General features: G+C 42.6%; 1 protein-coding gene across 1 annotated transcript; it reads right to left on the bottom strand.

Annotated features, from left to right (window-relative positions):
• Positions 1-4,439: 4,439 nt before the first annotated feature.
• On the bottom strand, positions 4,440-5,384 carry OR9A17 (olfactory receptor family 9 subfamily A member 17). The gene has a single exon (NM_001390512.1). The coding sequence runs from the start codon at positions 5,382-5,384 to the stop codon at positions 4,440-4,442; it is 945 nt and encodes a 314-aa protein (NP_001377441.1).
• Between the last annotated feature and the right edge of the window lie 9,515 nt (positions 5,385-14,899).

Below are 14,899 nucleotides of genomic sequence, written 5' to 3'. Positions count from 1 at the left end.
TCCTTTGTGATTGACTGGTCAAGAAATGCCTGGAGTAACAGAAAATTTCGGCCTTGGAGTACAAAGTGAAGCAGGGCAAAGGCTAACAGCATTTTGCCAAGGGGACAAGTCTTTAGATACATATTTTCAGGAACCAATTTCAAGATCCCAATCCTTGCATCTCTTCATATTTAGGAAAGCACTAAATCCCTTCACGGTGACATCAGATCCTCATGACTAGCAAAAAAAAAAAACCTTTTGTAAAGTAAGCATTTGATTGCATTAAACTGCCCCTTCACCAAAATCTTATTTAATGACCTTCCCCTATGGCCTCTTTGGAGCTGTTTCTCAGACCTATCTGAAGTGCTAACTCCCGGGCTTCAGTCCTCATTTTGCCCCAAACAAAACTCACTGACAACTCTCAAGTTGTGTATCTTTTTATTCAACATAGCCAAGAAACGAGGTATTGAGGCAAGGAACACGATTTTATTTGGAAAGCCAGTTGACCAAGAAGATGGCAGATTAATGTCTCAAAATAACCATTTTGAAGGGGTGTGGATGCCAGGTTCTTTTATACGACCGTGAGGAGGAGGACTTGAGGAAGTAAAGACAATTACCTTGCAAATATCTCCTGAAATGAACATCTACAGCATAGTTTCATTCCATCCTGATGTGCTCCGATGACTTTGTCAGTTCGGAGTTTGAAGGATTGAGAAAGGAAATAACTACTGAAATCATCAGGGAAACCACCGTACTGTAATTGGATGTAAACTGTGTTCTGTGCCAGTTTTGTCCACATCCTGAAAAAACTGCTGTATATGAACAGTTTTAAGAAAATATTTCTGGGAATCTCTGTTGGTCCACTGGTTAGGACTCAGAGCTTTCAATGCCAGGGTTTCCAGGTCAATCCACAGTTGGGGAACTAAGATCCTGCAAGCCCATGATGCATACAAAACAAAAGAAAGTTTGCCTTGTGAATCCCACCCAGACATGGTTACTTCTTTTCTTTGTATCCACTGGACACAGGCTTCATTTGGATTATATGCATTTTAAAGTTGTTACCTGTTTTATGTATCACTTCAGGGGTGCTGTTGAGAATCTGTGCCTATCAAGGACATTGTCATAAGACAATTTAACACAGAGTATTGAATCATTCCCTTATTTCTGGGGAGCTGGCTTCCTAGTGTGGATTATCCACTATCTTCAACTTTATTCTTGTGATAAAAGTCTTCCTCCATTTGTGCTTTTAGTGAATGTGTCTCCTCTAAGCACGAAGAACCCAGCCAGCTCCAAGTTGATGACCTTAAGTTCTGACATTATATTTCTACTTGTGATCACATGCCATGAGAGATGAGAGGTCCCAAAAAAGGAAGAGGATCAGGACTTTCATCCCTATGTCCCATCTATCCTACACAGTCTCCATCTGGGGATCACAAAACAAAAAAGCAGCGGAAATTTAGAGACAACATCCTCTATATTCGGAGGTCCCAAATCTCTAGTTGCAGCAAGGAGCAAGACCTTCAAATTAGATAGTCTGTCCCACAGACCAAACTGCCATCATCTCAGCTTCATAGAGAAATTTGTAAAATTTCCAAAAATGTATCTGTTTGTCTATGACTTTTCTATTTTGTCCAGAGCCATAGGGTAAGAAAACTGCTAGAAAATGCCAAACCAGAGGGTACGATATTCCTTAGTTGCCAGGCTCCTTGCTCACTAGATGCATACCTTTGCTCAACTGACCCCTTTTAGTCTCATTGCTTGTATGACAATACATACAAAATCTCATTCTCTAAACTCTCTAGGCTGTATTTCTATTTCTGTTGGCTTCCATCAATATCCCCAAATCATATCACATTTGTACTTATCATTTTAACATCAAAATTCCACATTAGAATTAAGTACCTTGAAGACACGTTATTCAGTATTCTAGTATCACAACCAGTGACAAAAAGAGAGTCTGACAAAATGTGTACTCTATAAATATTATTCAGTGAATATATCAGTTAGTAGATTAAAGAACAATACAATAGATAAAGAATATTCAACCTGACTATCTTTCCCTCCACTCACTCTTTTCTAAAGCATTGTTCACTCAACTTGTAATCTCTCTTGCCACAGATCCTTCACAAACTGAGAAGTGGTATAAAGAAGAGATGAAGAGGGAACAGGGTCGTGGGTCTCTCAGGCAGAAGGCTGTGCCTACACCCAGCACTGCACATCCGCACCCTGCTCTTTGCTATGCAGGGATGATATGAAGTACAGCTGATCTACTCTGCAGCTGCTTCACTTTACTCCTTGTTTGAGAAGCCAGCCCAGCTCAAGCTTCGCAAAGAAATGCTTTTCTATTCTCTCCTTCAAGAGGAGATCGCTTGGAAGGCATTCATTTCAAGAGAAGGGGAAGCACTAAAATGTCTTCTGCCCTTCAGGTATCAACCGCCAACCCTACATGGCTAATACAAGGCACTGCTTGGGAGACAGCCTGATTCTGTGTCTTCACTCATAATGAGGAATAACTAGCCAAGCGCAGAAACTTAAAGTACAGAAATAATGGTGCTAAGAGGAATCACGTTGTCTCCCTGTCTCTCATTCTCTCTGCCACTTTCCTCCTCTTCCTTGTCTACCCCCAAGGATAGTTATTCACTGAGGAAAAAATTTGCACAGGTTCAGACACACACCAGGGATATAGTCAAGGAAAAGCTGAAAAAACTTCCACTCTTCCCACCTGAGGCTAATCAAGTTGGAGACCATGGATGTTTTGTGCAGTGGGCAAAATTGAAAGCTCCCAGTCAGGAGCTTCTCAACACCCAGGCCGCCTTACTCCCTGGACCTTCCTTACCCACTACCACACATTCCCAGCTGTCAAAATCAGCCAACGCAGCTGCTATGTGCTTCTCCCTGACTACATGGAGCCCTACAGAGCCTAAGCCACCCTCAAGCTGTGAACTCACCAGTGGATTCAAGACGCTTGTCAAAAACCTAGTGGCCAAATGGACTTTCTGTCCAAATTCTCTCTTCATCTCCAGAGTTATAAGAAGCCCATCTTTCCCAGAAGATCTCTGCCCTCTCTGGACACACACTCTCGGTCATCTTTATGGATCCGGGTCAGAGATTCAAAGAAAGGATCTGCCACCTACTCTACCACCAATGTGTTAATGCCATGGCCCATTCCCATCTCTCCAACATGCATGCATTCAGTGGGGTCATTCAGCCATATATTTCCCTCTAGGTCTTCAAAGGCGATTGGGTTTTGGAGCCCTGCTCAAAAACCTCAGCTGCTTGGATTGAGGGATAAAGGTTTAAAAAATATTCAAAATTAATTCCAAAAATGCTACATAAAAGTGAGAATGGCTGAGATGCTGAGGAAAATTGCAAAATCACATCTGAAATATTTATTACATTTGCAAAAACAGTTCCCATTTTCCATAAAATGAGCACAAGTCACAGTTAAAAATCAAATGGAATGATGGAACATCAATGTCCCTCTCCCCATCTGCTTGAGTCTTCTGATCCATTTCCTAGAGCTAAATATTTTCACAAACTTCTAGCATAATAGATAGAGACTTGTCTGTATTAACACATTCAACCTTGGTGTTGGTAAGGCGTCAATTCCTCTTACAACCGCTGGTTGAGAAAACCTCCAGGAAGGCACTATCACTGTTGCACCTTGGGCCAGAAGCCTCAAGTTGGAGTTGGACTTGGCATCACTCTCGGAAATCATACGGGAAGCTGAGGCTTTGAGAAGACCAGGGAAACACAGGACAGTATAGGTGAAGGTGACCCAGCACCTAGATTCAAACATTTAGGTCAGCTGTCAGAGAAGGAATGATTCTTTTCTAGACATTTCACATTCAAAAATCTCAGGGTTATTTTAATAAACATCAACATCTTTTACTTTTTTAGTTGTTAAATTTATTTTTTTATTTTATGTATGTTTTTTTTCTGTTATTATATTTTTGGCCATGCTGGGTCTTTTTGCTGCACACGGGCTTTTGCTAGTTGTCGAAGGCAGGGCTGCTCTCTAGTTGGGGCTCAGACTTCTCATTGTTTGGCTTCTCTTTGCAGAGCACAGGCTTTAGGGTACACAGGCTTCAGTATTTGTGGTACACAAGTTTAGTTGCCCATGGCACGTTGGATCTTCTGGGCCAGGTATTGAAACCATTTCTCCTGCATTGACAGGTGGATTCTTTACCACTGGACCATCTGTTAAGTCCTATTAAATTTATCTTGCAAGGTGTATTTTAACTAGAATAATGTGTATAAATGAATGTATCCACTGTAACTACAATAATGTGTATAAATGAATATATCCACTGAAAAATAAGGAAGTGATTATTAAAAGCTAAAAGCTACATCATAGACCATAAACCACTTGATGATGAAAATGACTATTGCAGATTTGAATCAGAGCTCTCAGCTTACTCAGGCCCAAGATGATGAATCCATGGTGGTCCTGACAACAGCTAAGCCTTGAGGAGTCGATAGCAGCTTTTCATGGCATCTCGAAACACCCCTGTGAATTTGTCATTTCGGAGGGTGAAGATAAAAGGGTTCAGAAATGGGGTTACGACTAAAACCATCAGTGATGCTACCCTGTTGTACTCAGCGGCCTGTGTTTGCTTGGGTTTCACAAACAGGAACAAACAGCTGCTGTAGCCGATCACAACACAGGTGAAGTGGGAGGCACATGTAGAGAAGGCTTTCCACTGGCCAGATCCTGAAGGGATCTTGAGGATGGTGGAGATGATGTAGGTGTAGGAGACAATTGTAGGGATCAAAGAACCAAAAAGTACAAATACAGCCATTAAAAAAAGAATAAATTCAGTGAAATGGCTATCATCACACGATAGCTTGAATAGCTGTCCTCGGTCACAGTAAAAATGGTCTAGCACATTTGATTTGCAGAAAGTAAGATGAAACGTGACATAGACTGGCCAGATTTCAAACAGGAAGCCAAACACCCAGGACACAATTACCACCCAGAGACAGGTGTGGCTGTTCATAATGATGGTGTACCGCAGAGGGTTACAGACAGCCACGTAACGGTCCACAGCCATCACAGCAAATAATATGAACTCTGATATTCCCAAAGACAGGTACAAATACAGTTGTACACAACAGGCAGTCAAGGATATTGCCTGCATCCCAGGAAGTAGCAGACCCCAGAGCATCAAGGGGACAGTCACAGTTGTGGTCAGCATCTCTAGGGCAGAGAGGTGACCCAGGAAGAAATACATGGGGGTCTGCAGACGTTTATCAACACAGACAATCACAATAATGAGGATATTTCCCATCACTGTCACCAAGTAGAAGAAAAAGAAAGTGGCAAAAAGAATATTGTGCAGTTCTTTAGAGCCAGGGAAGCCAAGGAGATAAAATTCCGTGGTGCTAGAGTAATTTTTCAACATTTAGCTGGGTGCTTCTGCTCTTTTTGAAATCTGGAGGGCAAAGGAGAGACAATGGGCTGCTAATTTCAATGCACTAAAGACATTCACAGGTTGACAAATATTATCTCTTGCTCTTTCAGGCTCCACAGAATGACCAGCTGGGTTCATATTTCACTATTCTCTGTACAAAGTCGATGTTAAATGTTTTATAAACAACACGTGGGCTTCCCTGGTGGTTCAGTGGTAAAGAATACTCCTGCCATTGTGGGAGAAACAGGTTAGATACTGGATCAGGAAGATGCCCTGGAGAAGAAAATGGCAACTCACTCCAGTATCTTGTCTGGGAAATACCACAGAGGAGTCTGGTGGGCTACAGTCCATGGGGTCACAAAGAGTTGGACACAACTTAGTGACTGAACAATAACAAATATATAATATATGAAGATAAGTGTGTATCTCCAGTAAGATAAGAAATAATCACCAATATCATTCAATCCATAAGAACACACCAAACCAAGAATCACTTTTGTCTCTCAATTCACTGGACATTTGGAATCCAACTCTGCCACCACCCCTGTCCACCTTGTCTACTTCCCTGACCACAACATATTCATTTACAGCATGACCCCTTCATTCTGAGTGTCCTAATCTGTCTTCTTACATCCATGCCCTGTGATAACTGCTGCATCTCAACACCTACAAGAAAGTATTCCTAGTCAATCTCACTGAGACATGGTTCCTTCTCCTTCCTTCCTCTGAACGCAGATTCATTTGCCTTATCTTCCATTTAAAGATTTCAATTCAGTTACCTTTATCATTTCTGCCTCTTGGGAAGAATGACAAGCAGGGAGATGGGGTCAATGTCCTAAGATAAGAGCTGTTTTGAGACAAACTATTGAGTCTTTTCCTGACTTCTGGGCAGCAGGCTCCCTGGAGGGAGCTCTCCACTTCTTCCTCCTTATTCTTATGAAAAAAGGCCCTTTCTGCCTCTCATTTCAGTCAGCGTGTCTCCTCCTAACAGGAAGAGCCTCAGCAGAACCTAGTGGTTTCCAGCTCAGACTGATGATTCCTCTTGTCACCACGGGACTGCAGAATGTAGGGGAACAGGAAGCGTGAAGAGGCTGGGACTGTCTTTGTGCCAACTTCCATCACTCCCATTCCTACTGCATAATCTGGGACCAGAAACTAGAACGGAGCTGTGATTTAATGGTAGCTACTGCTGGCCTTCTGGAGTTTCAGATTTCTAGCTCTAGGAAGAAGAGACATCCAAAGGTGTAGTACATCCCTATTTTGACCCATTATTATCTGAGTACTACAGGAAGTGTGGAAACGTCACTGCAGAACATTGCTCATCTAAGTCCTCTATTGTCTCCTGAGTCCTACAAATAAGGGAGGCTGTCAGAAAATATCAAAAAGGATAACCCTGAGCTCCACTGGAGAATTGAATAAGGTAAGGCCCTCACCCGGAGAAGGCAATGGCACCCCACTCCAGTACTCTGGCCTGGAAAATCCCATGGACAGAGGAGCCTGGTGGGCTACAGTCCATGGGGTCACTAAGAGTCAGACACGACTGAGTGACTTCACTTTCACTTTTCACTTTCATGCATTGGAGAAGGAAATGGCAACCCACTCCAGTGTTCTTGCCTTGAGAATCCCAGGGACGGGGGAGCCTGGTGGGCTGCCATCTATGGGGTCACACAGAGTTGGACACAACTGACGTGACTTAGCAGCAGCAGCAGCAGCAACAAGGCCCTCACCACCTGCAGCTGATTGCTCAAATATCTCAAATCCTGTGGCCCTTCCAGACTTTCTAAAGCTACACATGTGCCTCCTCACACTTTGTTCTCTCTTGAAGTTGTATTTACCTCTTATTAGCTCTCACCAGAAGCTGAAGTTGAAGTACCTCAAGGATTTTTTCTTCCTTGTTCACCGTTACACCGCCAGTGCCAAGAACAGAGCCTGACACCGTGTGAACAAGTACTCTTTTAATATTTATTCAGTAAATAAATCAGTGAATGAATCACAAACAGGTCAATGAATGAACAAAGAGCATCCATCCTGACCTGCTTTTCCTTTTGCTTACAGGATAGCACTCTCTTTCACTCTTTACAGAGGACTTGTCTGGTCAGTCTGTGGCCTCTCTTCCTGGGGATCCCCTACAGAATAGGAAGCATACACAAAAGAAATAGGGAGGGATGAGAGAGCAGGGTCTCAGGTAATGACAGACAGCTGTGTCTGTCACCAGCACTCGGAACAGCAAAATGTGCTTTCTGCTCTGAAGAAAACACGGGTTCCCCATGCAGCTCCCTTAATCCATCCTTCAAGGTCTGGGTGTCTTTCCTCTACACGGTAGCAAAGCCCAACTTCCTATCCCAATCCTCTCCTGCTAGCTCCTTCACAGAGGGGACCCACTGGCAGACACTCACCTCCAGAGAAGGGGACTGGAGTGCAAAATTCTATGGCTCTAGGTTCAGCCCTGAGTACCCCTGCTTGATCAGTGCTGGGCAAGGTCTGTGGGTCACAGCAAACTACTGTTCTCTCCACTCTCAGGGAAAGAGGGAACACCTCGCACCAGCAAATTACGGGTGAGTCTAGTGATAAAAGTTCTGTGAGTGCCCAACCATGGCTTTCTGTGTCTCTCTCTCCTTTTTCCTTCACTTCTCTGTCCCCAGAGAGACTGATTCACTGATTAACTAAATCTGTCAAGTTCAGAGAATCCCTAGGGAATCAGTGAAACTAGAGTCAGAGAAACTTTTCCCTTTTCCTCTCGAGGCTAATCAAGTTTAGAACATGGAAAAGTTAGAAATGGGCAAACTTGAAATCTTGGAGGCAAGGAGTTTCTCAACACCCAGCTGGCCTCCCCTCAGACCCCAAGTCCTGCTTGTCATCAAAACAGTCAAAGCATTGCCAGACCCTGCTCTCTTCTGTGTCTCCCTGATTCCATTCAGCCCTGCAGAGCCTAGTGACCCACAAACAGAAGACACCTCAACTGGCTCTAAGACATATCAAAACCCAACAGCCACCAAATAGCCTCTGTCAAAAGTTTTCCTTCATCCCAATCCCCAGGAATCCCATCTTTTCCCGATGATCTCTTCATTCCACCTACCACATACTCTCTGTCCACAGTTATGGGAACCTGGGAAGAGGGAAACTTGAGGGAGAAACTGCCATGCACCCTAAGCCCATAGCCTGTGAATGCCACAGATGCTTCCAGGCTGTCCACCCTGCATACATTCCAACTGTGCTGGAATATGTCCCTTAGGTGCCACATGCTACCAGGGCACTTCCCTGAGCTGACTGAAGTGAGAGGTACAGGCTGAAGAAGAAATATATAGGACCGACTCCCCCCAAATATTAATAGTATATAAAAGTGAGGACAGCTGGGATGCGGAGTAAGATAGCAAAATTACATTTATAGTATTTATATTTACCTTGTTAAAAACAACTTCCATTTAAAACAACTCTTGGTAGGAAAATAAAATTTTATAGAGGAATAGAAAACAAATTCCCCCTCACCAGTATACGATTCTCCTATTCATCTTGTACACCTAAATACTATGATTAATTTCTATTATGTCCACACAAAATTTTCTGTAATACACATGCATATCTTTATATGGACTTTACTTGCTAGTTTAGTCAACATAATGCCTTGCTACTTTCTCTTTGTTATATATTTATGTGTGTGTTTTTTTGCATATGAAACCTTTCTATATTAGCACTCTCTCACATTTCAAGTGATTATTAAATAAATATTCACTTATGAAAATAACCACCATGTAATTATTGAGTACCTTGCTCAAGAACATTGCACGTTCTCCAGTTTTTCACCAGTATAATGATGCTATAATAGATACCTTCAGCTGTAACATGTACATTTGCACAGTAATAGCTTCCTAAATCATGTTACATAGCTTAGCTGATATCCAATCACCCTCCAAAAAGTTGTGTCTATCTATAATCTATTGAAATGAGATTCTACTGGGGTCACCCCAACAGATTTCCACAGGAAGTTGCAGGAAGTTTTTATATCCGTGTTCACCATGTGAGTTCCCGGTAATGATACTAACATACAAGGAGTCAGTAATTACATCATGAAGGAAAGACACATCCCAGATTTGCTCATCTCCATGAGAACTGTGCTGCCAGCTGCCCAGGCCACCACTGACCCAGTTACTGCCTATTAGCCTCTGAGCTCCAATTGTCAGTTCCTATCATGACTGTTTATTGAATATGAAGTAAGGCCTCTGGCACATGAGGAAATCAGAGGTATGTAGATATTTTCTCTCAGAACCTCTATTGCACAGGCAGCTTCTCTAATTCTGGCCATGGTTCATTGAACCTAGAGGCCCCTCCAGTGTTGATTAAGGCCACAGGAGCCAAACAGACACTTCAGAAGTAGGAAGGAGTGTACACTAGCAAAACCCATTATGAAAAATTCGGTGAGTTTCTTATAGCTATGGATATACCTACCCCCTTGACATAGCAATTCTATTCCCAGGTATTTACCTAAGAACTGAAAACACTTCCTCACAAAGATCTGTTTTAATGTTCATAGTAGTTTAATTCATTACCTCAAGTGACACAAAACAAATAGACCCAACAAGAGGATGCTATAGTCAACCCTCATTATTCACACATTCTATCTTAGGCATTCATCTACTCACAAAAACTTACGTATTGCTCCAAAATCAACATTTCCACACACATTCAAGGTCATTAATCAACATGGGCATGTATGCGCATAGTAGAAAATTGAAGTCACCTGGAGCACAGTTCTCAACTGAGGTTAAAGAAGGCAACAACCTTGCCTTCTTGTTGCAGCTCCTATACCATAAATAAATATATTTTGTGCTAATTAGCAACATGTTTTTGGCATTTCTTTGCATTTTGTTGGTGATTTTGCTGCTTAAGATGGCTCTCAAACATAATGCTGAAATGCTGATCTCCTGCTGCTAAGTGTAGGAACAATGTTAGGTGCCTAATGGGGAAAACAAGCTTGTGCTGTACTTAGTCACTCAGTCTTGTCTGACTCTTTGCAACCCCATGGATTGCAGCCCACCAGGCTCCTCTGTCTGTGAGGATTCTCCAGGCAAGAATACTGGAATGGGTAGCCGTTCCCTCCTCCAGGGGATCTTCCCAACCCAGGGATTGAGCCCAGGTCTCCCACAACACAGGCAGATCTTTATCATCTGAGTCACCAGGGAAGCCCAAGAATACTAGGGTGGGTAGCCTATCCCTTTTCCAGGAGATTTTCCCGACCCAGGAATTGAACCAGGATCTCCTGCACTGCAGGTGGATTCTTTACCAGCTGAGCTACCAGGGAAGCCTAGATAAGTATTAAACAAGCATCATCATCTAAAATACCTGTTTGATAAACTTCTTTCAGGCTTGAGTTACAGTCTGTTGGCTGGGTGTCAATATTAGTGAATCAGTAATACTTATTAAGCAACATGTTATTCAGCAGAAACAAACATAAAACAATGTTATAAACTGATTTGCTGATTAAAGGAAAATTAAATCAGTAAGTACAAATTTGGTGAGCTGGCAAAGAATCAAACCTAAAATTTGTTAACAAGTCCAACATCAGTCTGCTCACCACAGGACAGACCAAGAAACCAAGAGACAACGTGTTGAGGAAAGGAATACTTTATTTGGAAAGCTGATTGACCAAGAAGATGTCAGACTAATATCTCAGACTAATATTTTGAGGGTTGTGGATGCCTGGTTATTTTATAGGACAGAGAGGAGGAGGAGTTGAGGAAGTAAAGACCATTATCTTGCAAATATCTCCTTGAAAGGAGATGACAACATCATTTCATTCCCTCGCAAAGTGCTCCTATGACTTTGTCACTTCAGAAGGTGAAGGATTGAGGAAAGGAATAACTACTTAAACCATTAGGGAAACAATAACTACTGAAACCATCAGCGAAATGACCATAATCAACTGTAAATTGTGTACTGTGCCTTCTGTGTTTTGTCCACGTCCTGAAAAAACTGCTGTATGTGAACAGATTTAAGAAAGTATCCCTGGGATTCCCTGTGGTCCACTGGTTAGGACTCTGAGTTTGTCCTGCTGAGAGTGATAACAGGAAGAAAGGGGATAGGGCACAACTTTTGAAAGAATGATATAGAATGACATAGCTTAAGGACACAATATAAACAGATTAGAATCAAATGGGCCCAAGATGGAAGACAAGTCGACTTTGACTAGACCTTGAAAACAAGCTATGGTTGTCCGTCGTCATGTATGGATATGAAAGTTGGACATAAAGAAGGCTGAGCACTGAAGAATCCATGCTTTTGAACTGTGTGTGGTGTTAGAGAAGACTATTGAGAGTCCCTTGGACAACAAGGAGATCAAACCAGTCAATTCTAAAGGAAATCAGTCCGGAATACTCATGGGAAGGACTGATGCTGAACCTGAAGCTCCAATACTTTAGCCACCTGATGTTTAGAACTGACTCATTGGAAAAGAACATGATGCTGGGGAAGATTGAAGGCAGGAGGAAAAGGGGAAAACAGAGGATGAGATGGTTGGATGATGTCACCAACTTGATGGACTTGATGAGTTTGAGAAAGCTCCGGGAGTTGGTTATGGACAGGGAAGCCTGGTGTGCTGCAGTCCATGTGGTCATAAAGAGCTGGACATGACTGAGTGACTGAACTGAACTTATCCTCAATCAGAAAGCTATATGACACACCCAGAGGTGCCGTAATGGTTTCAAGTCACCATCAAAAGACCAAAAAGGGGGTGGTGGCCCAACTCCTAGAACTCTCTACCCCTTCCTCAAAATAATTGGAATAATCCTCCCACTCATTAGCCTATGAAATTACAAAGCCCATAAAAGCTAACCATGCCACATTTCAAGGCAGCCAGACTTGCCCTCTGAGATGGTCCACACTCTGTGGAGTGTGCTTCTCTCTACTCTAAAGAAATTCACTTCTTACTTATCACTTGTCTCTCACTGAATTTTTTCTCAGATGAGACATCAAGAACCTGAACTCCGATAGGTCCTGAAACCAGGTACCAAGGGTTTTGGCTGGGTTTGAGTCCCAGCACATGAGTTCAAGACTCAATCTGAGGTAAATGGTTTCAGCTCCATAGTATGGATTATCTACTTCTTCAACTTTTTCTTGTGATAAAAGATATCTTCCATCTGTGCTTTCAGTGAATATGTCTCCTTTAAGCAGGAAGAACCTGGCCAGCTCCAAGCTGATGATCTCAAGCTCTGACATTATATTTCCTTCTGTGACCACATGCCAAGAGAGAGGAGAGGACCCAAGGAATGAAGAGCCTCGGGAGTTTCATCCCTATGTCCCATCTGTCCAACACAGTCTCCATCTGAGGACCAGGACACACAAAAAGCAGCTGTAATTTAGAGGCAACATCCTCTATATTCTGAGGTCCCAAATCTCTAGCTGCGGCAAGGAGCCAGACCTTCAAATCGATAGTTTGTCCCTCGGACCAAACTGCCATCATCTCAGCTTCGTAGAGCAACTTGTGAAGTCCCCAAAAACATATCTGCTTCTTTCTGATATTTCTGTTTTGTTGAGAGCCCTAGAGCAAGGAAAATGTTAGAAGATACCAAATCAGATGGTACTATGTTCCTTAGTTGCCAGGCTCCTCACTTGCTAGATGCATATATTTGCTCAGCTGATCCCTTTAACACATCATCGCCTATATAACAACACAAACACAGTGAACTCTCTAAACTCTTTAGCATGTATTTCTCTTTCTGTTGGCTTTCATCAACATCTCAAATATTACATTTGTACTTATCATTTTAACATCAAAATCCAACATTAAAATTATGCACTTTGAAGGCAACTTCTTGCATTCCGGTATCACAACCAGTGATAAGAAGACAGTCTGACAAAATATGTTCAGTTCAGTTCAGTTCAGTCGCTCAGTCGTGTCTGACTCTTTGCGACCCCGTGAATCGCAGCACGCCAGACCTCCCTGTCCATCACCAACTCCCGGAGTTCACTCAGACTCATGTCCATCCAGTCAGTGATGCCATCCAGCCATCTCATCCTCTGTCGTCCCTTTCTCCTAATGCCCACAATCATTCCCAGCATCAGGGTCTTTTCCAATGAGTCAACTCTTCTCATGAGGTGGCCAAAGTACTGAAGTTTCAGCTTTAGCATCATTCTTTCCAAAGAAATCTCAGGGCTGATCTCCTTCAGAATGCACTGGTTGGATCTCCTTGCAGTCCTAGGGACTCACGAGAGTGTTCTCCAACACCACAGTTCAAAAGCATCAATTCTTCGGTGCTCAGACTTCTTCACAGTCCAACTTTCACATCCATACATGACCACAGGAAAAACCATAGCCTTGACTAGACGAACCTTTGTTGGCAAAGTAATGTCTCTGCTTTTGAATATGCTATCTAGGTTGGTCATAACTTTCCTTCGAAGGAGTAAGTGTCTTCTAATTTCATGGGTGCAGTCACCATCTGCAGTGATTTTGGAGCCCAAAAAAATAAAGTCTGACACTGTTTCCACTCTTTCCCCATCTATTTCCCATGAAGTGATGGGACCGGATGCCATGATCTTCGTTTTCTGAATGTTGAGCTTTAAGCCAACTTTTTCACTCTCCACTTTCACTTTCATCAAGAGGCTTTTGAGTTCCTCTTCACTTTCTGCCATAAGGGTGGTGTCATCTGCATATCTGAGGTTATTGATATTTCTCCCAGCAATCTTGATTCCAGCTTGTGTTTCTTCCAGTCCAGAGATTCTCATGATGTACTCTGCATAGAAGTTAAATAAGCAGGGTGACAATATACAGCCTTGACATACTCCTTTTCCTATTTGGAACCAGTCCATTGTTCCAAGTCCAGTTCTAACTGTTGCTTCCTGACCTGCATACAAATTTCTCAAGAGGCAGATCAGGTGGTCTGGTATTCCCATCTCTTTCAGAATTTTTCAGTTTGTTGTGATCCACACAGTCAAAGGCTTTGGCATAGTCAATAAAGCAGAAATAGATGTTTTTCTGGAACTCTCTAGCTTTTTCCATGATCCAGCGGATGTTGGCAATTTGATCTCTGGTTCCACTGACTTTTCTAAAACCAGCTTGAACATCAGGAATTCGCGGTTCACGTATTGCTGAAGCCTGGCTTGGAGAATTTTGAGCATTACTTTACTAGCATGTGAGATGAGTGCAATTGTGCAGTAGTTTGAGCATTCTTTGGCATTGCCTTTCTTTGGGATTGGAATGAAAACTGACCTTTTCCAGTCCTGTGGCCACTGCTGAGTTTTTCAACTTTGCTGGCATATTGAGTGCAGCACTTTCACAGCATCACCTTTCAGGATTTGGACTAGCTCAACTGGACTTCCATCACCTCCACTAGCTTTGTTCTTAGTGATGCTTCCTAAGGCCCACTTGACTTCACATTCCAGGATGTCTGGCTCTAGGTCAGTGAATACACCATCGTGATTATCTGGGTCATGAAGATCTTTTTTATACAGTTCTTCTGTGGATTCTTGCCATCTCTTCTTAGTATCTTCTGCTTCTGTTAAGTCCATACCATTTC

This window comes from Bos taurus, chromosome 4, assembly GCF_002263795.3.
Source record: "Bos taurus isolate L1 Dominette 01449 registration number 42190680 breed Hereford chromosome 4, ARS-UCD2.0, whole genome shotgun sequence".
In the NCBI taxonomy this organism is placed as follows: Eukaryota; Metazoa; Chordata; class Mammalia; order Artiodactyla; family Bovidae; genus Bos; species Bos taurus.
This window is presented reverse-complemented; position numbering and strand designations above follow the sequence as displayed.

Excerpts from the sequence above, each read along its gene's own strand:
- OR9A17 (NM_001390512.1), bottom strand. The coding sequence starts at position 5,384 with ATGTTGAAAAATTACTCTAGCACCACGGAATTTTATCTCCTTGGCTTC.